At 46.0% G+C, this 25,941-nt stretch overlaps 2 protein-coding genes across 2 annotated transcripts; one reads left to right on the top strand and one right to left on the bottom strand.

Moving 5' to 3' along the window:
- Positions 1–1,266: 1,266 nt before the first annotated feature.
- On the bottom strand, positions 1,267–2,959 carry LOC120846076 (uncharacterized protein K02A2.6-like). Its single transcript, XM_040217738.3, has one exon. It carries the CDS (start codon positions 2,839–2,841, stop codon positions 1,678–1,680), a length of 1,164 nt encoding a protein of 387 aa, XP_040073672.1. The 5' UTR covers positions 2,842–2,959; the 3' UTR covers positions 1,267–1,677.
- A 15,966-nt stretch (positions 2,960–18,925) lies between these two features.
- Positions 18,926–22,497, top strand: LOC115313352. The gene is made up of 2 exons (XM_040217736.3): positions 18,926–19,128; positions 19,849–22,497. The coding sequence occupies exons 1-2, from the start codon at positions 18,973–18,975 to the stop codon at positions 22,495–22,497; spliced, it is 2,805 nt and encodes a 934-aa protein (XP_040073670.1). The 5' UTR covers positions 18,926–18,972.
- Positions 22,498–25,941: the final 3,444 nt, after the last annotated feature.

Here is a 25,941-nt window from a genome sequence, read left to right as displayed (position 1 = left end):
CGGAAAATGTAAAAAAAAAAAAAAAAAATAGAGTTACACGAGGGATCGATCCCAGACCTAACGCGTGTGAACCGGACGTCTTTCCCACTGAGCTACTGGCACATCTCATTTCTGGTGGATCTCTTTCCTTAGTAATAATTCAGCCGGTAAACTGTAAGTTGGAAAGTTTGCTATCGATTTTTCTCTAGCAAAAGCACTCCCGGGTCGAAGTGGGGGAGCACCACGCTTTGGGGACATTCGCACGTAGTAAAGAAATCGTACGCGTGCATATTCATCTCGAAGTAGACACGTCGTGCTTGACGTTTGCGCGAGCGATGTCTTCAGCCACGAGAAGGAAGCGACGGCTCGGCGACGTCTTCATGCAAATCTGCTTGGTGGCCGGGCGTGTCATACGGGATGAATACCAATTCTTTTGATCAGTCCCAAATTTCTCTTTTAACGGTAGACAGAATTCGCCGGTACCGCGAACGACAGTTCTGAAATAGAGGTCCCATGCCCGTCGTCCGCTGCCATCGCCATCCCCGCGAGTCCCACGATACGCGAAACGACGAACGCACAGAATGCTTCCGGTTGTCTGTGGAACTTTTTTTATCAATCAACGTATTTACAGCTTTTTAGAAGCCACAAAAAATGGGTTTCATATTTTTTTCTATTTTTAATATTGAGTGTGTGCCTTCAGTGACCCACGACTTTGATTAAATTTGGTGTTCGCATCGATACCTTAGAAAACCCCCCTTGACCGCGGAAAGGAGAGTGAGCGAGACTCGAACCGGCCAGTTCTTGATCGGCGGTTTTCGGGCGGAAAGAAACCGAATTTCGAGCCGCAAATTCTGTTCTGGGTAGTTGAGCTCTCATATGTCACGTACAACTAAAAACCTTGGCGAGCATAAATACCCTGTCAGTGTCCCTTTAAAAAATAAAAAAGTGTGCAAGGAAAGGCGGTCACTCTTTGCAGAGAAGCACTGGTATATGCGTGGTAAGACGCGATTACACGACTGGGGCTTCTACTTTTTTGTGGCTTGTACGTTTTGAGTTTCCTTTGCCCAAAGAATGTTTTCCACTCTTTTCGTGCCAGACAAGAACACACTTTCCCAAGGCAATTGATGCCCCTACATTCTTTATTTTTTGTAGGGACAGCAGGTTTGGTGACGCAGAACACTAAACCGATCTCTGATAAGACTCGGGTCTTAGTGTAAAGAAATATTTTCTCCCAAATTGGCACTCCATTCTGAGAGAGTAATTTTTTTCCTGCCAAACTGTGGTATCTGGAGTAACAGGCCGATGGGGTTCTTCGCTGGCACATCTTTATTGCAGGACTACCGGAGTACGACACATAGTCACGGGCGTGAGAGAGCGGCAGGATAGCAGCGGGTGGTGCAAACGGTGCGCTGGCTCAGATAGATATGGCGCCCAGGAACAGTGGCGCGAGACGCACGAGCGCGCGCTAGCTGTTGCCCGCTTATTGTGTCACCCATACAACACTCCCCCACACTTAGTTCAGCACAGTAATACCATTCGACGGCGTTCCAGTGCAATACTCACAAAGTAACACGATATGACAATTTAACAAAACACGAGAATAATTGAAGTTCTGGAAAGTACAAAGTACAGACATACTAAATACAAAATAATTACAGTTCTGAAAAACACAAAGTCCTCGTCTTTTTCTCTTCCTTCTCAAGGCGAAAACCTATTAGGCGCACGCCGTTGCCGTTCGGGATACCGGCGCTGAATTTCTTGCGGCTGGGCTGGGGAACGACCGGAGACTGATCCCATGTCTTGTCCCTCTACCACCGGTGACCCAACTGGAGGCAGCTCGTTCACGAGTCCCCCTTGCCCTGGGGTTGGCGATGATGGCAGGACACTCGGTATCAGCAAACCACCTTCCTCCTCCTCTGGGGTAGAGCTCTCCCGCAACCGCAGGTGGTCTTGGTGTCGCCGCCACACGAAGGTCCCCCGCGGTGTGGTCACGCGAAGCCTGTAGGAGACCGGTCCGGATCTAGCCGTGACGACTCCGTGCAACCACCTCTCACCCGGCCGGAAGTTCTTGGCGTACACCTTATCACCCGGCACGAAGTGTCGGTGTTTGCCACTGTGCTTCACCTGTAGCACGTCCTGCTTGCGGTGAACAGTTTCCTCTGCAGAGGGTCGCAGTCTGTCGAGACGGGTAGTGAGCCGCCGCCCAAGCAGCAACTCCGCAGGACTCTGAAGGGTTGTGGCGTGCGGTGTGTTTCTGTAAGCTAACAAGAAACTTGCTAGTCGACGGGACAGAGGCCGGCCCGGCATCTCTTTTCGTAAGGCCTCCTTCAGGGTGCGGATGAAACGCTCAGCCAGCCCATTACTTGATGGATGGTAGGGGGCGGTCCTGACGTGCCTCACACCGTTCTCTCGCAAGAAAATCTGAAATTCTTGGGAACAAAATTGGGGGCCATTGTCACTGACAACAACATCTGGCAGACCGAAATGACTAAACAGCTCCCTCAGCTTTTCAATAGTTGCTTCGGCCGATGTGCTGTTCATCACAAAAACCTCGGGCCACTTGGAGTGGGAGTCGACGCTCACCAGAAAATGACGGCCCTGGAAAGGTCCCGCAAAATCCAAGTGCAGCCTTTGCCACGGACGAGTTGGCCAGGACCACGGATGCAGCGGGGCTGGACCTGGAAGACTCTGCTGCTGTTGGCAGGTATCACACGACCTGACGCGATATTCAATATCCGCATCGACCTCCGGCCACCATACATAGCTGCGTGCCAGTTCTTTCATCCTTACGATTCCAGGATGCCCTTCATGCAGCTCGTCCAGTACGCGTTCGCGCAGTCCCTTCGGGATCACAACCCTCATTCCCCACAAAAGGCAATTCTGGTGCCACGTCAGCTCGCTTCTTCTTGCAGAGTAACGCTTCAGACAATCTTCTACTTTTGCGGGCCACGCACCGGCAAGGAACCTTGCCACTTGACAGAGCTCTTTATCTTTCGCTGTAAATTGTGCGATCTCTTGGCTGCTTACCGGAAAAGACTGCAGGCGGAGACTGAGAAACGCCGCGACGTCATCCTCGTAGTCTTCATCCTGAACCCCAGGAACTGGAAGTCGTGACAAGCAGTCCGCCTCCACGTTGAGTCGACCCGGTCGGTAAACCAATCGGTACTGATAGGCGGAAAGGGTAATAGCCCATCTCTGCAGACGTGCGGCAGCAATGCTCGGAATTCCCGTCTTTGGACCAAGAATGGTTTGCAACGGTTCGTGATCAGTGACCAACACGAAGGATCGTCCAAACAAGTAGATGTGAAATTTCTTCACGCCAAACACAATAGCCAGTACCTCCTTTTCTAGTTGGCTGTAGTTCTTTTCACTCGATGTCAAGGTTCTCGACGCAAACGCGATAGGCCGTGTGTCGCCGTTGGAGTACACCCTGGACAGGACGGCTCCGAGACCGTATGCTGAGGCATCACATGACACCTGAAGGTCTGCCTTGGGGTCGTAGTGTGCCAGGACAGGTGCGTCAACCAGAAGCCTCTTCACCATGTTAAAAGCGTCTTGACAGCGCTTGCTCCAGGTCCAGACGACATCTTTTCTTAGTATCTCGTTCAGCGGTGCTATTGTGGTCGAGAGGTCTGGGAGGAACTTTCCGTAGAATGTCACCATTCCCAAAAACGACCGTAACTGTTTTGAGTCTTGCGGTTGAGGTGCATCGAGGATCGCTTGCACATTTTCTGCCAACACAGCTACCCCTTGCTCGCCGACTTGGTGCCCCAGGAACTTCAAACTTGCCTTCAAGAACTCACACTTTTCTTTCTTGACTCGGACGCCCTTGTCACTCAGTTTCTTTAGGACTTGCTCCAAATTCTTCAGGTGATCCCCGGCGGTCTTCCCTGTTACCAGGATATCGTCGAGATAGCAGGTTACTCCTTGAATTCCCGCCAGCAAACTGTCCATTATCTTTTGAAACAGTGCTGGAGCTGAAGCGATCCCAAACGCCAAACGCTTGACGCGGAAGAGACCATTGTGCGTGTTGATTGTCAGATAGGGTTGTGACTCAGGGTGGACCGGAACTTGCTGGTATGCACGACTTAAGTCTATTTTCGAGAAAACAGTCGCCCCAGCTACCGTTGCTAGAATATCTTCCAACCTTGGCAACGGGTACTGCTCCACGTCCAGGCAAGGGTTTACCGTTGTTTTGTAGTCCCCGCAAAGGCGTACAGACCCATCTTTCTTCAAAACCGGGACAACTGGTGTAGCGTAGTCACTATGGGCCACCGCTTCAATGACACCTGTCACCTCCAGTCTCTTTAGCTCTTCTTCTACAGCTGGCTTCAGGGCGAACGGCATACTTCTAGCTTTCAGAAACTTTGGACTCGCACCTTCCCTTAAGCTTAGCCGAGCCTCTTCCCCTCGCATGCATCCGAGCTCGTCCTTGAACACATCCTGGTAGCGTATTAGGATGTCTTGGAGAGACGCTTTTACATCAACGCTGACCGCGTTTAGCGATCCCAAGTCAAACTTGAGCTTGTAGACCCAGTCTCTGCCAATCAAAGGTGGCCCATCTTCTCCCAGTACGTGAAGCGGAAGTTTTCCTTTGAAGTCTCGGTACTCTACGTCCACCGTCGCCACTCCTTTTGGCTTGACACGCTCGCCGGTGTACGTGCGCAGTATTAGTGACGCCGGAGACAGCTCTGTGCGAGGAAACAACGATTGGAACTGGCGTTTCGAAATGATAGACACGGCAGCACCGGTGTCTAGTTCCATCTGAAGAGGAGCGTTCCCGACCTTGAGCGTGTAGTAGAACGGCGCATTCATGTTTCTGTCTTGAAGCCCGTATATCGCTTCACTCTTTTCTTCCTCAGCGGAGAAGTTTCTGAACTGTTTTGCTCTGCCTGGTGTATTGGCCAGTGATGCTTTACAGAAACGTTGGAAGTGACCCTCACGGTTGCAGCGATAACAAATAGCGTTACGGTGCGGGCATGACGAGGCAATGTGCTTAGGGGACCCACAACGGAAACATTTGTCCTGAGCCTCCACTACCGCTTTCGGTTTCACCGCCGTCAGTTTCTGCAGTTCGAGTTGGTCGTTGTCCGCCTTATTATGACACGCCTGCACATTCATGGTGGCTCTTTCAATAGTTAACGCTTTTTCCACAGCTTTCTTGAATGTCAGGCTCTCATCTTCGGCAAACAAAACTCTCTGAATGTCAACACGACTCAGACCGCTGACGAATCTGTCTCTGAGGGTTTCTTCCAGGTTACTTCCAAAATTGCACGTCTGTGTCATTCTTTTGAGCTCGGCGACATATTTTCCGACCGATTCCCCTTCCTGTTGTTCTCTCTTATGGAACGTTGCCCTTTCTGCGATGACCGACGGCCTCGGCGACAAGTGGTTTCGCAAAACGGCCAGCACATCTTCAAAACTCTTCAATGCCGGGTCCTCAGGCGCTACTAGAGTCTTGAGCAACTTATACGTGTCAGCTCCTATGAGGCTTATGACCACGTCAACTCGGTTTGCGTCCGCTACCCCGTTCGCTCTCAAAAAGGCTCGCAACCTTTCCTCGTAGGATAACCAATCACACTTCGTGTCATCAAAAGGTTCGACTTGCCCGAATAAGGCCATCGTGACTGCCTTCCGGTCCTCTGGTCCTTGATTCAAGATGCCAGATACTGGAACATCAGTTGAAAGGCCCTCAGTTGCTGAGTCGTCCGACGGTCTCTGCATCCCGTTGTAGCAGCGAAATCCGTGTCCTCGTCGCCACTGTGTGGTATCTGGAGTAACAGGCCGATGGGGTTCTTCGCTGGCACATCTTTATTGCAGGACTACCGGAGTACGACACATAGTCACGGGCGTGAGAGAGCGGCAGGATAGCAGCGGGTGGTGCAAACGGTGCGCTGGCTCAGATAGATATGGCGCCCAGGAACAGTGGCGCGAGACGCACGAGCGCGCGCTAGCTGTTGCCCGCTTATTGTGTCACCCATACAACACAAACATTCCATAATGCACTTTGTAGAATCACTCACTTATTCCCTTCGCTCTGTGATAACACACGCTTGAGAGCCCCCTCGACAAAAATATAGATCCGGACCCACGGATATCCGCGCCTGTAGCCCATGACATCTGCATCCAATTCACAATCCGCCAAATCTAATTTATTTTTATCCGCACCTGCCAGTTCACTGGGCATAACCGTGGGTAGTTCTTGGGCATTTGGCGAATCCGCAGTGCTTTACTCATGAAACTTCAGTACCCCCCCCTCCCCCTTGGAAGTTTAGACCGTATGCAGTGGAACATTCATTATACAACATTTATGGGAACGCGCGAAAGTGTCAAATAATGAACCCGAAGTCGTATTACCCAAAAAGACGATAATTACAGCACTTTGACAAACCTGCGCTAATTTATAGTAAAATGCAGGACGTTGCCTAAACTGGAAATGCATAATCAAGGTTCCACTCGATATGCAGTTTTATGGGCAATTTTATTTTGCCTATTACTGGTGCGATGACTTACACCAGAACATGCACCCATACTGTAAGTGGAAAGTAGCGTTATTATTACACAGCGTACTGTGCTAATTAATATTGGGAGGGGTGAGTGGGGACGTAAATTATTTTTGACTGTGCTACTGTACCTCTTTACAAGATCTAGTGTGCCTTGTGTGGACTTTCAGAAAATGGGTCTATTGATGCAGCAATGCAATTGGAACCGTTCAATATTTTTTGGTGTTATAGGGACTGGATCTGTTTATGTTATGCCTCTGTGGTTGCAGCCTTTAGAAGGGGGTGGATGCAAGCTGAGTGATATAGCCCTCAATATGATAGAGATTCAAGTTTTAGGGCTGTAGGCTGTGGAATAAGCATTGCCAAAAAACCTCAAACGAGGAAAATGACTTTAGTGTTGACAAGGAGGCTGTCATGTTACTAATATGCTGCACAATGATACGTAAGGTGGAGCAAGCTGCATGGCTCGGACAACCTGAAATTGTGCAATGTCTTTAACACTGAGCTCCTGTGATTAATTTCAACCAGACGAGACATATATCCTAGCAGAGCTTGCATTCAAATTTGCCACTTGACAGAGGCACGTGATTGTTTATGTCGTTTGCACGGAAATTGACTGAATATCATATTCAATCTTGGTTCGTACATAACATGCTTAACTGCATGAAGCAAGTGATAGACGTAAGGGACATACTTTAAACCTACTTTAGGTGGACAACATCTCTGTACAGCATCTGCTCTCTTCCCCATGTTACAACTAATGCACAGAGTATATAGAATGTGCACTAAAGCACAGGTTACATTGATATTCTTGACAGGCATTAGATACCCAGAGGTTTGATTTTTTTTTTTTTTTGTGTTCTGCGTGCAGGCAATTAATTGTGTGTGTTTTTTTTTCTAGAAGCCGTGGTCGCAAGGCACCCATGACATTGAAGTCTTCCAAACAAGGCACTATGAAGGCATGGCTTGTAGCGGCACTGGAGCAAGCGACACGGTCCGGGTGAGCCGCAAGTGTAACTGTTACACTGTAAACGGGAAATATAGACATGTGTCCGACAAAGCACAGACTTATAAAACTTTCATGTAGCAATAAGTTTAATTTAACTAAACAGTGCATCAACAGAGCCTGACCCAAGAATGGGGAATTGGGGAACCGGCCAATGTGTAGAGTCTAACAGAAACAAGGAAGGCGATAAAAACAAATGGGGCAACATGTTAAGATAGGACAATAATGTCGTGCCTATTTTTTGTTTTCAATTAAGATTTTATAGGAGCTAGCAAATTATGTTTTTGCAATGGAATAGACCTACTTTTACAAAAAGACCTTCCATGTTTTTGTTAAAAGAAATTGCGTCTGAGGAGGTGGAAATATGATCTTCCCAATTGCGCATAAACATATCTTCGAGCTCCACAGGGTAATAAAACTTCCCGAAACGTAAATATTTTTATGCATGCTCAGAAGTTTTTTTAAATATAGAAAAAGTCAAACAATTTTTTTGTGAGAATTCAAAGATATTGTCATCCTCAATTTTTTTTTTTAATTTTCGTTATTGAACACTTAGAAACATGTAATTCAGAATCCACCACCAAGATCTGTTGTATTCTATTGTCTTAAAAATAAAGAAATAACGGTTTTGCCGAGTCTGTTGCAGTCAATTTCTGTTGGAGGCGCTGTGTCTCAACAACTAGTGGTTACTCGAGCACCGTATCCACAGTGGCCATAGTTGGTCGCATTATCTCCCAGGCACCACAAAGCATCATACAAAAAAATGTTTTTTTATTTATATTTTTTTTTATCTGTGATGTGTCTGGTAGTGCCTATGAAAACTGAACTTTGTGGTGCATCAGTCCTCGGGGTGCTGTGCTTGGTTGATTGCTCTCAACTGTGCTAATTTCTCGAAGTAGTATTTTAGTGCATGTAGCGAGTTGACAAAATGATTCAATTAATTTATCTAGAAGTCACTATACTCCGTTTGTAAGTGCAATGGATTGTAGCGGCCGTTGCAAGCTGTCTCGGGCAACTTAGCGCATCAAGTGACAACGCATCACAGCGCCTCTCTCCGAGGTCACTACATTGAGTTGACTTGTGTGGCCTGTAGCATGGTCTGTGTTGTATTGTAAGGTATAACGAACATATGAACAGGAAACATTATGAATTTTATGCCCCAATTGATGGCGGGCATGGCGAGGGCAAAACAATAGCAGGCTGTGTCTAAAAAGAAAATGATAAATGGACGAAGAAGCAGAAAGCTAGGCAGTGTCATTGGAGCAACATCATGCCTTCGCGCAAGTGGTGACTCTGGTATTTGTAATACCATTGCACACTGGCTGATGTTTACACCACACAACTGAAAGCTGAACTCTCTTAACACCATGGTATTGGGTCATTTCAGATGAAACTGAGTAGTAGGTAAATGGTTGACATTTTTTTATTTGCTTGATATTTTATATGTCATTCCCTAAATTATAGTTTACACCAGTTCATATTTACAAACTTTAGCGCCACTGGCGCCGCGCATGCGCGATGGAGTGTGGGCGAGAAGCTCGCCGTCGCCCATAAACAAACCATTGGAATGCGATGTTGTCGTTGTCGGTGTGAGTCCCCCTGCCCTTTTTGGCGTTCGAATTGGTGATTCTACGTCGTTTTGGCGATGCCTGACTACTTGAGCGGCCTCAGGGAGATTACCGAGGCTCATTACACCGCGAAACTTCGCGTGAATAATGTGACATGCGGCGATTCATTCCGCGTGGACGCCGCAGAATGTACGCTAAAGCCTGATTCGCATGATGAGATTTCGCTCGCAATTTTCAGTCGCGAAGTCACTCGGGCTGCAACAGCGTGAACCGTAGCTGAGATGATCGACGCCGATACTGAAAATCGCAAGCAGAATCGGACCAAGTGAATTAGGCATAACAAGTTGGTGATGGCCACTGGTAACAATGATGAACATCTTTTTGTATCTACTGTTTACATGAAGCCTGCTTACCAAGTTTCAAATTTAAGTCCTTTGAGGGCTGCACTTACTTCTTATCGCAAGTACGGCACCAACATTTGATGTTCGGGCCGGTGTCTTCTAAAAGAGCAGACAAGCAGAATTGTCTGAGACAGCAGACGATAGTTCGAATGATCAGGCGGCCGTTTGAACTTGAAGACGCACTGAACATAGTCATTATACAATGGTCGGTACAACATGACGGTTTTTTGGCATTCATGTGGGAACAAAAGAATAAATTGATGACCACCAGTATTCGTGAATTCAACCCGAAGTGCTCCCGCCCAAGCAGTTGTGGTCCGACGGCATCTGGTTTTCCCTTTTCACGGCACATATCCACGTTCTCGGACGAACCGAGCACATGAAAACTAACCTTCAAACCTTTCTAGACTCTTTTGGTACAGCCCCAGTCGTGATGTTTTGACAAGAAAGCGAGTTTTTGTCAGGTTCCTTTCAAAACAACGCAGGAATACACGTCTCGCATGTGGACTTCCGCCCACAGCCCCAGACCGGAATTGTGCCCGAAGCGCCACCACCGCACTGTGACGTAACAGAGATGAGTTTGTGTATGAAGGAATACAAAAAACACTTTTGGATAAAAAACTAAATTTCTAGACACAAAAAGGTGTAGATTATGAAAAGCTAGGTTGTCACTTGCATTCACGAGCATGACTGATGTGATCAAGTTTGATGTGAACACCTTAAGTAATAGTTTTAGGCAATTATAGGCTAGAGTACCCAAAAGCCTTGCGGAAGCAAAAATAGCGTCGTCACCAGTGCGCATGTGCCAAGCCTAGACCTTGTCTGGATTGGCGCATTACGACGATGCCATTTCTTTGAAACGTACAAATTTGGACACATTCTAAAACTTGCAATTAGAAGTTCATTAATTTTGAGAAACAATGTCTGGGTTAGGCAAAAGAGGCCTTGAGAACATACGTTCATCATTCATGCTCCTTTTTTTTTCATACTTTATATTGAATACAAAATATTTGCATATAACGAGCAAATTTAAAAATCCTCTTGATTAGAATATGTGCAACAAATTTCTTGTTCAGATGCCGCAGTTTATAAATATGAGTTACGTATCAAAATAAGGACTTAGGAGAGTACAAGTGAAATCTCGGCAGCAACCTGCAGGGTTTCTATTTAAGTATCGTACAGTAGTGGAAGGCTTGTAAAAACTATAACAATATTAAATTCAAAACTATTCAACAGAAAAAAATATTCACTTTAAATTCGTTTTGAACTCAAAATCCACTATACGTCAAACCCGTTTACATCAAACTCGCAAGAAAACGTCTGCCAGTTCGATATAGCGGGTTATTCAATTAGAAGTATTAATGAATTTGACTCTCAAAAATCCACTTTCTGCTGACATATTACACAATGAAATAGTCTTGCATCTTCTGCTGCTTTTTCTTCATTGCATCCGCAATAACAATATTTTTCTACGCTATCGATGCACTCCGCAATTGAGGCCGCTGCCTTCTATATTCGCACATTAGGGCCGAACTATGCCGAGAGCACGGAGCATGTCCGAGCAGTAGCACCTGCAGAGCTTCCGTTTCGCTTTGCAAGTTGGCTTTCCCCTAAAGCCAGGCAGCTGCGTTGGGGGAAAGCCAGCTAGCAGAGCAAGCTGGCTTTTTTTTTTCCGGGCGGCCGCCTCAACCTTCCCGGAAGAAAAGGCAGTATTCTCTTTTGTGGACGGAGTGGGAAGAGGAACCATGAAGCGCCCTCCCCCTGCTCCCTGCGCAAAAGAGATTTTTTTTTTTATTCCGGGCGGTCGACCAACACCTCCTAGAAGAGAAGGCCGTAGCGCTCCTCTCGTGACGTCGCAAATGAAGGCCAAAAGGGGCGCACGTCGAAGCGAAGGCCACGCGCGTGGGTCGATTGTTGTAACGCGGTTTTAGTCACAAAAGCGTGATTTGTTAGCTAAAATGAAAGCTGCCCATAACAATGAGTCTAGAAAACATTGTATTTCACGGGCAAAGCATTACATCGCTAAATAATCGGTACAAAATGGCACGAAGTATGCGTATAAGACGCCTATACAAAGTGATTTTTTTAAGTTGAAAACATTGAGTCACGCAATTGTTGTAGGAATGCGTAATTTATACAGAAACGCTTCAACAAAATTGTGAAAAACGCAGTGAGTGAACGCAGCAAAACAGATCAGTTAAAGATCAGGTAGACGTAGTCAACGTGGACACGGCTAGAGAAGGGTCACTTACAATCATGTAAACAAAATATAACTTCTTTTGTATACAATAATACTACTGCCATAATACAGTTAAGGTCCTGGTATAAATACGGTAAAGGCAATAAAATAACATTAGTATCAACAAACACGAAACCACAAAAAGTGCATTTTGTATGATCGCACAAACTTGTCATTCACCTTCCAGTGAAAACTAGAATGTTACAACGCATATTTACAAATGTCGACGCCACTGTACACGGATAGCGACAAAGAGCAAAATTTTAAAAGAAAGACTGCAGCACTTACTTGCGTCCCACATGACCAAGAAAGCCCGTAAATAAGTTGTTTCTCACCTGTCGATCGTATCCATACGTCCCACAATATCTGGCACGAAAACATTTGAAGACAAGCTTCAAGAAGTCCCTCTTTGTCGAGAGAGAGGTCTATCGATAATCGACCAGTGTCATTGTTGGCTAGTTTCCACACACGTCACTCAAACAGTAGCAGGACTTTTTCCGCGAATCCACGTAAATGCCGTAGTATCAAGCGAACACAAAAACTACCCGAGACTGCGGTGGCGACAGAAAAACGTCGGGAACAAGGATCGAAAGAACCCCACACGAGAGCAGCGGAGCAGTGTGGGAGGCTTAGCGTTGTCGGCCCATCTCTTGCTCGTGTGCGCTCCCCGCGGCGATGACTAGATTTTTTTCCATTCCCTTCCCTTCTGAAAGTCCCAGCGTTCCTTTTCAGACAGTCCGCAGCTCGCACACAACATACATTTACCAGAATCGGAGCCCGTTGGAGGGAAGATGAAAATGTCTCACCGAACTGGTTCATTCGAAAGGTGTGGGGAGCTGCGGGACTGCACATAGTCCCGCGGTTATAGGGGTAATCATGAATATGAAATTGGTACTTTCAACCTTGGTAGCACATTGTATATTACATTTATATTATATATATATAATAAATTGTACAAGACAGCACTTTTAAGACATATTAATGTCGGATAAACGCGCACGAACCCCACCGTGCCGCTTGACAAGAAAAATGTTTTTCACGACAATGTGATTTTTTTTTTTTCATGTAGTTGCACCATGGCCTTCCTTCTCCGACATTGTGATGTAACCACTCGGAGCGCTACGGCCTTCTTTCTTAGAGGTGTTAAGTCGATGCGTCCGCCCAGAAAAAAGAAGCCAGCGTGCTCTTCAAGCTGGCTTTCCCCCAATGCGGCCGCAAACATTGGGGGAAAGCAAGCTTGCAGAGCAAAACGGCACTCTTGGCAGTTCGATATATCGGTAGTGGCTGCTATTTTTGTTCAATGTAACCGTAATTGTTGATATATATTATCGCTGTAACATTACTGTGCACAAAAGTTTTTCAATATAAGAAATAATTCCAAGTAAACGGGTTCAACATAGTCGGGTTTGACTGTACACATATACCTACAAAACATAGTTCCTGAATAATGTGCAAACATTTCTCTTGATGTGACAACGGGTTTAGGTCAACTAGGGTCAGGACAAAGCAGCTTCGGCCTTCGACAGCACAGTTCATGGTGTTGTCGAACAACCTATTGCCAGGCAAGACTAACGAATGATGTGTCTAGCCCTACTCTTGCTCCTAACCAGGGTCCTGATTGCTGGAAATCGGGGCAAGCAATCTTTCCAACTTTAAACATTTACTGTGTTTAGATGGCAGGAGCTGCTGAGTGTGATGTCATTCTTGTAGGACCTAATGCCAACGGCATGTGCTCATGAGAAAAATGCATAGAGACATATCCGGTTACCAAATAGCACCGTAGTGCAGTCAATGGCACGGGCTTGTACCGGAGGACGCTCTTCCACATATTCCCAACAGAACAGAAGCAAGTGTGTGAAGCAAAATGGTCAGATCTCCTCACTTTCAACAAAGCACACATGAGGGAACGCTAGGTAATGTTATTCCCTGAAGTTTGACTGTCATTGCTACTTGAAAGAGTATTACATATCCGTCCTTTGCTTACTGTTAATGGTGTACTTGCCAAATAGGATTCCCTGTTCACTTGTTTATTTTTCACTTGAAATAAATTTACATATTTTTGTTGGCTCCTGCCATGAATTAGGGTGTGTTTCTGTAGCCCCCCCCCCCCCCCCCCCCCAACAGAGGAGGCCAGCTGCATGACAAGAAATTGAATAGGCCAACAGGCAACCTGCAATCCACTGGTTAGAGGAACATGAGAGACATTAAATAAGCTATGCTCCAGAGTAACCTTGTGGATTAAAATTATTGTATTTAAATTATTTGGAGCTTTACTTAGAACTTCAAGGACAGCTTTCCGTCGTCCAGAAATGTTGAAGCGGTTCATGGCGGAGCGGTCTCACTCAATCTTCTGGCGGTGCCACAAGACACTCGGGGAGTGGAGTCCCTAAAGGCGCATTCACACTTCCAAGTTCTGGTGGTCGCGCGACTGCTTTTTTGTCGCAAAAGCGAGCGGTTTCAACTATAAACCAGTCGCTTTTGCAATTACCACCGTCTCTTGGTGACCAAAATGCAGTCACGCAACCACTGCGTCTTGCAAGTATGAACAGACCTTGAGCGTGGCTCCTAGTGAGAGTCATTGGCCTAACCATCTTTGCCAAGTTTTTTCTATGGACACCATACCAGCTTGGCTGTCAACCCAATGCCATTGCCGGCCACTGGCATCCTGCCGGTGCCACACTGTCAACTCGGCGGCCGACCGAAAGCCGCCCTCGGCCAATGGCGTTCTGCTGGTACCACAATCTCAGGTTGGTGGCCAACCCAAAACCGCCCTCGGCCACTAGGGTTCTGCAAGTGCCAGGATCTCAGGTCGGTGGCCGACCCAAAAGCTGCCCTCGGCCACTGGCGTCCTGCCGGTGCCACGATATTGTCTCGGTGGCCGACCCAAAGTCGCCCTCGGCCACTGGTGTCCTCCTGGTGCCACGATATCATCTCTGTGGCCGACCCAAATCCGCCCTCGGCCACTGGTGTTTTGCCAGTGCCACGATATCATCTCAGTGGCCGACCCAAATCCGCCCTCGGCCACTGGTGTTTTGCCAGTGCCATCAATATCATCTCGGTGGCCGACCCAAATCCGTCCTCGGCCACTGGTGTTTTGCCAGTGCCATCAATATCATCTCGGTGGCCGACCCAAATCCGCCCTCGGCCACTGGTGTTCTGCCGGTGCCACGATATCATCTCGGTGGCCGACCCAAATCCACCCTCGGCCACTGGTGTTCTGCCGGTGCCACGATATCATCTTGGTGGCCGACCCAAATCCACCCTCGGCCACTGGTGTTCTGCCGGTGCCACGATCTCAGGTTGGTGGCCGACCCAAATTCGCCCTCGGCCACTGGTGTTCTGCCAATGCCACCATGCCAGCTCGGTGGCCGACCCAATACCGCCTTTGGCCCTTAGTCTTCTGCCGGTGCCCGGCCATTGGTGCTCAGCCGATGCCCGAGCCGGGGGTGCTCGGCCATGGGGCCCGGCCCTCGCAAAGCCCGGGCAGGTGGGCCTTTCTTATGCCGAGGGACCATAACGAGGTCGGCACCGACCTCTTTGGCCGGGCAATGGCCGATGAAAATAGGCTCGGCCATGGGGATATGGCCATCCTTCGGCCGGGCTCCCCGTGCTACTTGGGTATAGATTAAGCAAAACAGTTATTGCCAAAGAAAGCATTTATGACAATTCTAGGGGAAGCTCATTGTTGTTTGAGGCGAGGACGCGTGTTCTGCGAACCAGAGCATACAGACCGAAGTATACCAAGAAACTGATACAGTGTGCCCTGCTGTGGAGAGGAGGACCAGACGGCTGAGCACTTGATGCTCTACTGTAAAGGGCTTCACCCTATGCCTACCGAAGACAACATAGATTTAATAAAGTCATAGGGTTTTAGAGACAGCGAAGAAAGAGTGGATTTCAAGACAGCAGAGATTACCAAGCAAAGATTAAGTGAATTAACGGTGTGCAGAGAGCGAGAGAAAACTAGGTCTTTTCTTATTAACTGATGACAAGGATTTTTATAGCCTCACTATCTTTGCACTCCGGAGTGAATATAGTTTTCACATTTAAATATTCTAAGCTTAAATGGTAAAACAAAATCGCTAGGTGGAGAAAGCTACCGCCCGATCCAAAGGGCTCAGCGGGATTCATCCATCCGTCCATCCATCAAGGACGGGAGGCAAGGGAGGCCAGCAGCAAGCTGGAGTATCTCTTTCGCAATACTTGATATAGCTGGGCGGTTTAGGGTGACCACCTTCCCGCTAGCGAAATGCGGGACACGCTGACCAAGGGGGGGGGGGGGGGGGGGGATGGGGTGTAAGAAAAGAGCAGTATTTTATTTCGACTGTGGCAACTGCAAAAAGGAGCTTAGTGTGCAGTCGGACTGGTGGAAATTTACGGTGATGTCTTTCAACCCGAGACTGGAGCAGCAGGAGGAAACATTTGTTTCTGCCTTCTGCCCCAGTCTCAGGTTAAAAAAAGTAACAAAAAAAAGTAACAATATGGGAAATTTATCTAGAATGAAGCTAACGAAAGACACGCTGGTATTCAATTTCCCACGTATTTTGTCAATAAAGGGAAAGTGGGCGTTATTTTGTTTACGTGCCACTACTAGAAGCTCGTTACATGGCACGTAAACAGCGTCTCGGTAAGGATCATGACCCGGGCTTGGAGTTTACCAGGAAGGCACGAGCCCCGATGCCTGCCCCCCCCCCCCCCCCCCCCCCCCCCGCCCCGTAGTCTACGCCTATGATTTTAAATACAGCTTTTTTATTTATTAATCTTGAAATTTGAATAGATATTCTTGCGTTCTTTCGTCGTTTGTTTTGATTTCATATACTACGTTGAACTTCTGCTATATTCCTTTGTTTCTTCACTAAACATCAGTTGCGAGTCAGCACTCTTTCGTGCGTGTATTCCTGTACTTAATATAATTTTTTCCCCTACCATTGTTTTTGAAATAAAATATCAGCTGCGTTTCCAGATGTTTCTTTGTTGGATTTATTTCTTTTTCGTGTCTAGGAGTTTTTTGTATGATATTACAGAACCCGAAATGGATGTAATATAGTTTTTTTTGTTTCTGGGTATGAGAATTAACGTTAGTGACACCGAATGGCAACTCCCCATGCTATTGTCCAAAGTTTTTTTGAGTTATTCGTATATTTCGAATTAAACGATATTTATTTATTTGATAATACTGGAGACTCTTCCGAGTCTAAGAAACTGTACAACAAAAAAAGGCAAATTTAAAAATATTACAAGCAACAATTTAACAAAGCACAGAAACAATATATCACATGGAAGAGATCAAGGTCATTACTTACAAAATGCTTTTGAATGGGTGCAGTCCTTAAACTTTCAATATTTCCTATTCTGCACTATAAAGTGTAATTTTGGCAACTTGTATGCAGTGATTGATTTGGAAGAAACAAAAGTTTAAATGAATCAATATATGCGCGAAACTCCTAGACCATTTTTCCGTTGTGAGAACGAGAGTTTTCTGGCGACAATTATGTTATGCAAAGAGAGATATTTAGTTTAGATAAAAAGGCACTGACACCCCGAATGTCGTATTTCTTTTTGTTGACAAAAACGATGCAGTTGTTGTCATAACCCTGCAATAAAGTATCAGAATCCGAAAAAACAAAATTCCCTGGTGCGCGCGCGTCTTTTTATATTTGGCCGTTCTTCTCTCCCGCTCTTAAACTCCTCGCTTCCTTATTTCCGTGTTAATCGATTAGGAAAGTTAAGAGCTTTGTAAGCGATACGTCTATAATATTTATTAGCGGCACTTCAAAAACATGTCTTTCAGCGAAAAAAATAACACACAAAAGCACTTCTTTTTGAAGTACCGAATATCGAGGTCCGGAGTGAAGTCGCTTCGTGGCTTTTCTCCTCCCTCGGAAAATATGGCGGCGCTCTACAGATGTACCCTTAGGATGACCGCTGAATCTGACCAAGTGCTCTTTTCCGGGTGCCCGACGACCTCTCAGACTTCTAAAATGCGATTCTCAAGCGCGGTAAAAACAACTAGGTTTGGTGTTTGCGTACCGAAGTTTCGGTTGTGACTCCGCCGAGGCTGCCTTTCACGCAGAACCGGCGCGACATGGCCACTACCATCGCTCACAAAAGTCCACTGTCTCTTTTGCCTCACATAATTCGGAAGCTCACAGCGTTAGGCGGAGCGCTCGGAGCGGTTGATCGCGGGATGCCGGCGAACATGAAACGGAGGTGTGAGAGACACTCGAGTTGCAGGACGACTCAATCTTTGACGTCAGTGCACTGCGCGGATCGGGCGGGAACTTCAAATTCGGCTCTCTGAAATTATTTTTTTAGAGCGCAGCCATTAGGCGGCCATTTCCGGGTTGAACGGCGTCGCCGTCGGCGTATGCGTCGGAGTAACCGCGTGTGGCAATATGGGGCGTTTTCCATAATGCGTTTTTCACGTGTGACACCACTAGAGGAAATATTTAGCGTGTAAATATTTCCTCTAGATTTCAAATCAAATCAAATCAAATCAGTTTATTTTCTGCCACGAAAATACATTCGTGACAAGGGCGCTGGAAAAAAAGCTGCACGTAGTCGCTTGACGAGTCCCAGCGCCCCAATACAAAGCAGCAGCGGAACTGACATGAATACAAAAAAAAGAACACAGTATATAACAATCACAAAAAAACAACAACAGCAAAAAAAACATCTACCTAAGTACACATATTTAGAGCTATCTGAAACGTAAATAGTGATTTTATATTACAAAATTTCTTGTATTGTACGACTGTTTGCAGAGTATATATCAATTCCATGAGAAAAAAGAAGGTTTAACAATAGCGGTAATTGGTAGCGGTATCTCTGAGTACCGAAATTTGTTCTAGATACAGGAAGACGCCAGGGGGGCCTATGCAACGCCTACTAGAACTCCAAGGCCTGCGCGCTTGCTTTTTTCCATGCTCTGACGTCACCGCACCATGCCCGACGATTTCGCGACGTTACGTTTGCCGCCTGCCCAGCAGATGCCGCTGACGGCGCCGTCGCTAACTTCGCTCGCTCGGCCGGTCGCGCAGCGGCGTCAACGGTCACAACTGTCATCTTCAAGCATTCTTTTGATCGGTGCGCGTTCGGTCGCTGTTTACGTGAAACCATGTGCACTGTGGTTCCGACGTGAGCGAGCAGTCGTGACCTTGTCGGTTCGGTGCGCGTTCGGTCGCTGTTTACGTGAAACCATGTGCACTGTGGTTCCGATGTGAGCGAGCAGTTGTGACCTTGTCGGTTCTGTGCACTGGCTGGTTTACGAAACAAGATGGGCCGTTGCTGTGTTCCCAACTGTCGCGGGAATTACGATACCGGGCCGAAGGTTCGTGTCTTCTCGTTTCCGAAAGACGACGACAGAAGAATGAAGTGGGAACGTGCGGTACGTCGTGACGACATTGAGATCGCCACCTTGCGTGATCCCAAGGTAAGATTGTGTGTTTAAGAGAATTCAAGCTTTTAGTAGTAACGAGGGGAGAAAAGGGGGGGGGGGACGATTTAGTCGTGGGTCTGTTTTAACACGCCTGTCATGCCGCTTTGGAAACAACAGCGGAGAGGAATTTTGTTTCTCACTTGCGCGAGGCAGTGCATCGTCGGTCGTGACCTTCGCTTCGACCGTCGATAGTCCCTAAAACTGTTTTGGTGTTTGTTTGTTTTTTTATTCAAAAAGTTCATAAGCTGCACAACAGTTGGTTTTATTTTATAGCATGCCGCTTTCGTGCGCTTCGACGTTATCGCGTGGTAGCACTGCAAAATATTTATTTTCAGCATGTGGTGCTAACCGGCATCGCAGACCCTCTTTTGGTGCTATGATTGCCTTTAAGGAAAATATGTGGCTCAATAGCGTCATTGTTTTTTTAAGTCATCGGACCTTTTCACGCCAGCGTCTGTCTTGTTCGGCGTGAAATCGCCGTAACTACTTGCTACATGGTCTGGAGCATGCCGGTCGCCAGTCAGGCAGCCTCCTAGATAATAAAGGCTAAAAAAAAATTGGTTTTAAGAAGTTCGACTGCACTCTCTTCAAAACCACTGCTGAATAAAGCAGATTGCTCAACACTTTCTCGCATGCATTAGAGAACATACACTCAACGCATTTCAGTTGTCAGTCCCTCCTTTAAACAGCGCTCCCTCCTTCCGTTATTTGCAGGTCTGTGAGCTACATTTCAAGAAAGAGTACCTGAGGACTACCACTTCGTATACTGACTCGGATGGAAGAACTATAGAAGCTCCCATGAGCCTTACACGGTTGACACCAGATGCAGTGCCCACAATATTTCCCAATAGCCCTGCTTACTTGTCTGACTGTGCGCCAGTTCGAGAAAAGCCGGAAGCCAAGAGGAAGCGTGTTGAGGCAACGCGGCTACAAGAAGCTATCCAGCTCTCACTATCAGCACACAAGGAAGAGGGACAAAAGAACAGAGTGTCGTCCTACGACCAGTTCCTTTCACGGCTTCCAGATCTTCACGTCGCAGACTTCTGGCTGATACAGAAAGCCAAATCGGCGGTTCTGTTTGTGCACATAGATGACAGCATGGGACACCCGGAAGTTGAACGCTCCGTCGTTGTTACGGACACCATGAAAGTGACTGCCTCTTGGCGACGAGTGACGTTGTGCTTTGATGAAGTCACCATTCCCGAGACATTGGACGACATGCGACAACTTCAATGTGTTCTAGACAGAGTGCGAGAGTTCAAAGCCCCAGACGTGTGCGAAAAAGACGAAAAACTGAAAGCTTGTGTCGAGTTACTTTTTTCTCTTCTGGACGACCTCGCAAGCAACGAACTTTTGCCGCAAGAAAAAACGGAAGCGCTCGCATTCCTGATGGAGCAACTGCACCTGCTGCTTAAAGGAACAGCTTTCAGGTATTCTACGGAACTTCTCGTATTCTCAAGCTTATTTTACACTATCTCGCCTCATGCATACAAATTTGTTCGTAGCAGTGGGAAACTAACATTGCCTCACAGGTCCACAGTGATGAAGCTTTGCAGCAAATACAACGCAACCCCAGCAAATGAGCAGAATGATGAAGGATTCCTGCGTTACATAAAGAAGAGGGCAGGCCTCCTAAAGCCACACGAAAAAGTAGTAACATTAATGATGGATGAAATCCACATTCTAGAGTATTTTGAGTACAAAGGAGGCTCTCTTGCCGGAACCGCATCAAACACTTCCGAAGCTGCGAAAACTGCGCATGTCTTCATGACCCAGTCCTTACTTTCAGCGCACAAAGATGTGGTCCACATTTTGCCAGTCGCTAGGATTGATGCGAGCCGGTTGCATGAAGTAGTACAAAAGGTTATTCTAGGACTTGAGGAAGCGGGGCTCACTGTGATTGCGGTGATCACAGACAATAATGCAATAAACAGAAAGGTGATGTCCTTGTTTTCAAAAAAGAAGAAGCTAGATATAGTGTACCCACATCCAGCAGATGCCTCACGACCATTGTTCTACATTGTAGACACTGTACACCTGTTGAAGTGTATCAGGAACAACCGGATCAATAAAAAAAATCCGGACACCTGCATTTTCTATCCAGAGTTCTCAAGCACTAAGTCGCGGGTGGAGATAAAAGGAGCCTCATTTAAGGCGCTCCGTGATCTACATGCTTCTGAGCAACAAGATTTGTCAAAATTTGGCTATGGGCTGACGTACAAAGCGTTACATCCATCGAACATTGAACGCCAGAATGTAAAACTTGCCCTGAAGGTGATGAGTCCATTCGTTGCGGAAGCCCTTAGAACACGTGGAAGGCAACTTGGTTTGCCGTATGCTTCAGAAACCGCAGACTTAATTGATGTGGTACATCGGTGGTGGAGCATTGTCAATATGCAGACTCCTTGCAAAGGCAGGCGCCTTCGGGACCCCAATCAAGAACCAGTCAGAGCTTTGACAAACATGCAGTTGGAGTTCCTCAATGATTTTGTGAACTGGCTTGACATATGGGGCACTGTCAAAATGGATACTGGGGCATTAACAACAGACACACACACGGCGCTCCGACTGACATCGTACTCACTTGTTGAAGTCACGAGATACTGCCTCGAGGAGCTAAACTTTGAGTATGTTTTACTAGGCAAATTCCAGACGGACAGTCTAGAGGACAGGTTTGGCTGCTATCGTCGCCTGTCTGGGACAAATTACCACATCTCGGTCCAGCAGATATTTGAGTCCGAGACAAAACTGAGGCTTCAGGACTCGCTGGTTTTCCCAGATATGCAAGAATTGTGCAAGCCATCGGGTGTGACTCGTGATGCAGACAAACTGATGAAAGACTACAACATCAAAATAACAGAAGATGACTTAAAAGAAAAAGAACCCAGTTTGCCAGCTATAACATACATAGCAGGCTTTTGTGCGCATGCAGCGCTCAAGAAAATTCCCTGTGAGGCATGTGCGCTGAACCTCGTAACGGAAGAAAGGGAACTGCAACTGGACAGGAACGTCCTCATCGAAAACCTCACGAGAGGTGGCCTCAAGTTTCCTCAGTCGGTTGTCATCAACGCTGTTTTGCACACGCAGCTTGTGCTAGAAAAGCTCACATTAAAAGAAAATGCCACACGCTTTCATGCTGAAGGCAACCAAAGAGAGGTGCTTCTAAGTTTGTCAAGGCACCTGCTTTTGGACAACGAAGACCTAGACATTTGCAACAATGGGCACCACCCTGACACAGTGCTTAGCAACATCCTGCGGGCAGCCGCCAACACATCACTTAAGAACTATGTGCAAATGAAGACTGACCAGTTGAGGTCTAGAAAAGCTGCAGTGCATCTGAAGAAATTGCAAACTCTGAAATGATTCAGTGCACTCGGACAAAAATAAAGACGTGCGTTACGAAATGTATGTTGTATCACCTTTTAATCTTAATGCCACAGGAAGTTGCCCCTGCCACATGCCCTGTTAGAAAATATCGATGATGGAAAGATGACGGAAAAGGCTCATACAAGCGTAACCGTAATATGGGACATCCTATACAAGCGAAAAAGGCGGCTCCAGTATAGTGGAATAAGGCGGAACGATACAGGTGGGCGGAACCATACAAGCGTGTCGTATTAGGGGACATCCTATACCAGCGTAGTGGATTAAGGCGGAACCATGGAGGTGGACGGAACCATACATGCATAACGTAATATGGGACATCCTATACCAGCAAAAAGGCGATACCAGCATGGTGGAGCCATATGGCTCCAGCATGTTGGTTTCGCCTTTTCACTGTTGTACAGGGTGATTTAGTTTTAAGCTTTACATATATGTTTAGAAAGGTCGTGAAAGCTAAATTAATGCGGTTTGTGCAGGCGAGTTATACGGCCAGGCGTACGTAGTATAGGGACCTAGTCGTAACGATCAGTCAGATAATTAAATACAATTTGTTAATCAACTTTTTAATTAGTGAAAATGAAAATATGGTTTCAATTAGAAACTTGCTGAGTCATTGAAAACCACAAAATCAAGTTTTTTTAGAAGGATATAATGCAGGGGTAGCGTTTTATGCATTCTATAAAAAGCTTTATTCGGATGAGTTTCTAGGTTTCAGTTTCTTATCAGAGCTCATCTCTGCGCCCACGGTTCTGTTTCCCAGGGGCTTAGACACGCAACACACGTGCGCCTTGCTTCCCTTCATCCTACGAGGGAGGCGAGGGGGCGGCTTCGCACTGTGGCCACTGGGCAGCTGGACCGCAGGTGCAAAGATGCGCTCTGGTAAGAAACTGAAGTCTGGAAACGCGTCCAAATTGACCATTTTTTTAGAACGCCATAAAATGCTACTCTTGTCTTATATCTTTACAAAGAAAATTGATTTAGTGTGTTTTGATGATGCTTAGCAAGTTTCTAATTGGAACCATGGGTCTATTTTAACTGATTAAAAATTTCACGAACATACTATACTTAGAGAGAGGCTGAAGCAGTTTTCTATTTGAGAAAACACTTAAATCTTCTTCATTCGACCTCCAGAATCTCAAATATCAAAATTATTTGCTAATTTAATTAATCGAGGCTGCATAGTCATTTTTAAAGCGCTGTGAAAGCACTTCCCTAGAGAGCGACGTCACAAGAGCAGCTTTCAAAATCTTTGTTCACGCATCTTCAGCGCCTATCAAAGCTATGCACGCACATGCTATTTTTTAAAAGGGCAGAAAAATGTGTCACGACTGGTGCCAATGCCAGAGAATATACCTAGAAAACTTGCGATTGGACGAGCGGCCCTTAAGCGACACACGCTTGGCGGCCGAAAGGTCTTCTTACGATGTCACTGTTGGTAGGATGTTTTTGTGTGTTTTCTGACGTTTAGTTATATCTTTGAGGAAAACGAACGGGATATTCAGATTCGCGGGATAAAACTACGCTAGAATGAACCTCCATCTAGTTTTCTGAAAGAAGTCTGGCACATCTCTGTAATAAGCCGACGGATCATTACAAATTAGCCTTTTATACTATGCCGCCCTGGCCATATAACTCACGTGCCAGACCGTGTAAATGTAGCTTTTACGGCTTTTTTAAAAAAATCTGTAAAACATAGAAAAAAACACTCTGTAGAATGTCCCCCAATACGATACGATTGTATGGTTCCTTCCCCGCTTGCATTGTTCAAGAAAGACTTGTGGACATCCAGCATTTCATTGGAATGCTGGATGTCAGCGAGTCTCTACATCAGTGAGTGGTTTCAAACAAGCATGATGTTTGCACACCAGTAAGCTCTTATCCGAGGCTCACCAAGAGCACTAAGAGCAGAGGCGAAATGTCGTGACCTGGTAAATTTGGTTGCAGGTATTTATTTTTACAAGAACTGCATGCAGCGAAGCTTAACTTTGCTCAAAAGAAGATTATTAAAAATTCAATACTGAACAATGGTGTCACTTGAGCTGTCAGACCAAACTCCCACTCTTGCCACTCAGGAGTTCCTAACTTGTGCGTAGAGGATCAGCACAACCCAGATTTGTGCTGCGAGCGCACCTGCAATATAAAAGTTTAATAAACATGAGATGAAATATGAGACGTTTACAATTCTCTGTAACGTGAAATTAGAGCACAGATCTTGAAGAGGAGGATGGGAGGGTATGCCCCTCCTCCCCCTCCCCTCCTCCTCTTCTGCTCCCTCCCATTTAGCGGGAAATTTCCCTGAATTTAGCGGGAAAATTTCCCCACTAAATTTAGCTGGTTAAGTTTCCCCCTAAATTTAGCGCAGAAATTGATGTCACATGACCTCAACACAAATGCAGTTTTTCCGCTAAAAGTAGCGGGGAAAATGACGTCGCATGACCATACACGTCATCCATAAAAAATTTCAGTTTCTCAGCTAGACTTAGCGGAAATATTAACGTCACATGACCACAACATTAATTCAATTTCCTGCCAAATTTAGTTGGGCGGTTACGCCGACAGCGACGCCGCAAAACGCGGAAACGGGTGCTAAGAGCTGCGCTAAAAACTAAATGCATCAGGTGAAATAAAGTGAATATTAGAGATACTGTAAGAAAAAGAAGAGAATCTAAGATACCGTTCTCAGATCCTTCCTTTTGTCCGTTCTCAAATGTTTTGATTTCAAGAAATGTTTATCTCTTTATTCATACCCAGAGAACCCCTCCCAGTTTCAGCATGAATGCAATAAATCAATGCAGACTAGACCTTGTAAACTATAATCCACATGAAAATGAATGTTTGCCACATAGTCATGTATGAGTCAGTAGCTCAGATCTCTCAATACATTTGTATTGAGGAACATTCTTGAATAAAACTTCTGGGCTTCGAATTCAACAGTTTGTACTTCCATAAGGAACACTGTATGGCACTGATTTCTTTTTTTTTTTTTGTGACACATCAGAAACAGCACAGCACTGTCATCCTCGCATACCTAACAAGAATTTGTATTTTTTTTTAGCATGGCATGTACTATTCTAATGCTCATACAGCATCCTTTAACAAAATTTCCTTTGTAGAGCTTTTTATTGGTTCTTAATTAGCTCGCACGACAGATTCGGTACCTTGAATTCTCACTTGGCATCAACAGTTTTATATATTAATGTAATAGCGAAAGACAAGATGTATGGACTTGAGTACGGCTCAGCAAGCACAGATGTTGAGAAAAGTACTGAAGAAAACTCAAATGTCAAAATAAAAATAAGCTGGAATGTGGATACAATTATGGACATGGTCATGAATACAGTTAGCAGATTCAATATGAAGAATGTGTGTTAGATGCACGCTCAAAGAAACCTGTTGCATCTATATTCATTCAAATTACCTTGC

This window comes from Ixodes scapularis, unplaced genomic scaffold (genome assembly GCF_016920785.2).
Source record: "Ixodes scapularis isolate PalLabHiFi unplaced genomic scaffold, ASM1692078v2 PGA_scaffold6__148_contigs__length_123643588, whole genome shotgun sequence".
In the NCBI taxonomy this organism is placed as follows: Eukaryota; Metazoa; Arthropoda; class Arachnida; order Ixodida; family Ixodidae; genus Ixodes; species Ixodes scapularis.
Note: the sequence above shows the minus strand (reverse complement) of the source record. Positions and strands in the feature narration are given on the sequence as shown.

What these genes read in the sequence shown, in the direction of transcription:
- LOC120846076 (XM_040217738.3), bottom strand. Translation starts at nt 2,841, where the DNA reads ATGAGGGTTGTGATCCCGAAGGGACTGCGCGAACGCGTACTGGACGAG.
- LOC115313352 (XM_040217736.3), top strand. Translation starts at nt 18,973, where the DNA reads ATGGGCCGTTGCTGTGTTCCCAACTGTCGCGGGAATTACGATACCGGG. An exon ending in CCACCTTGCGTGATCCCAAG is followed by an intron (nt 19,129 to 19,848) that starts GTAAGATTGTGT and finishes CGTTATTTGCAG; the next exon opens with GTCTGTGAGCTACATTTCAA.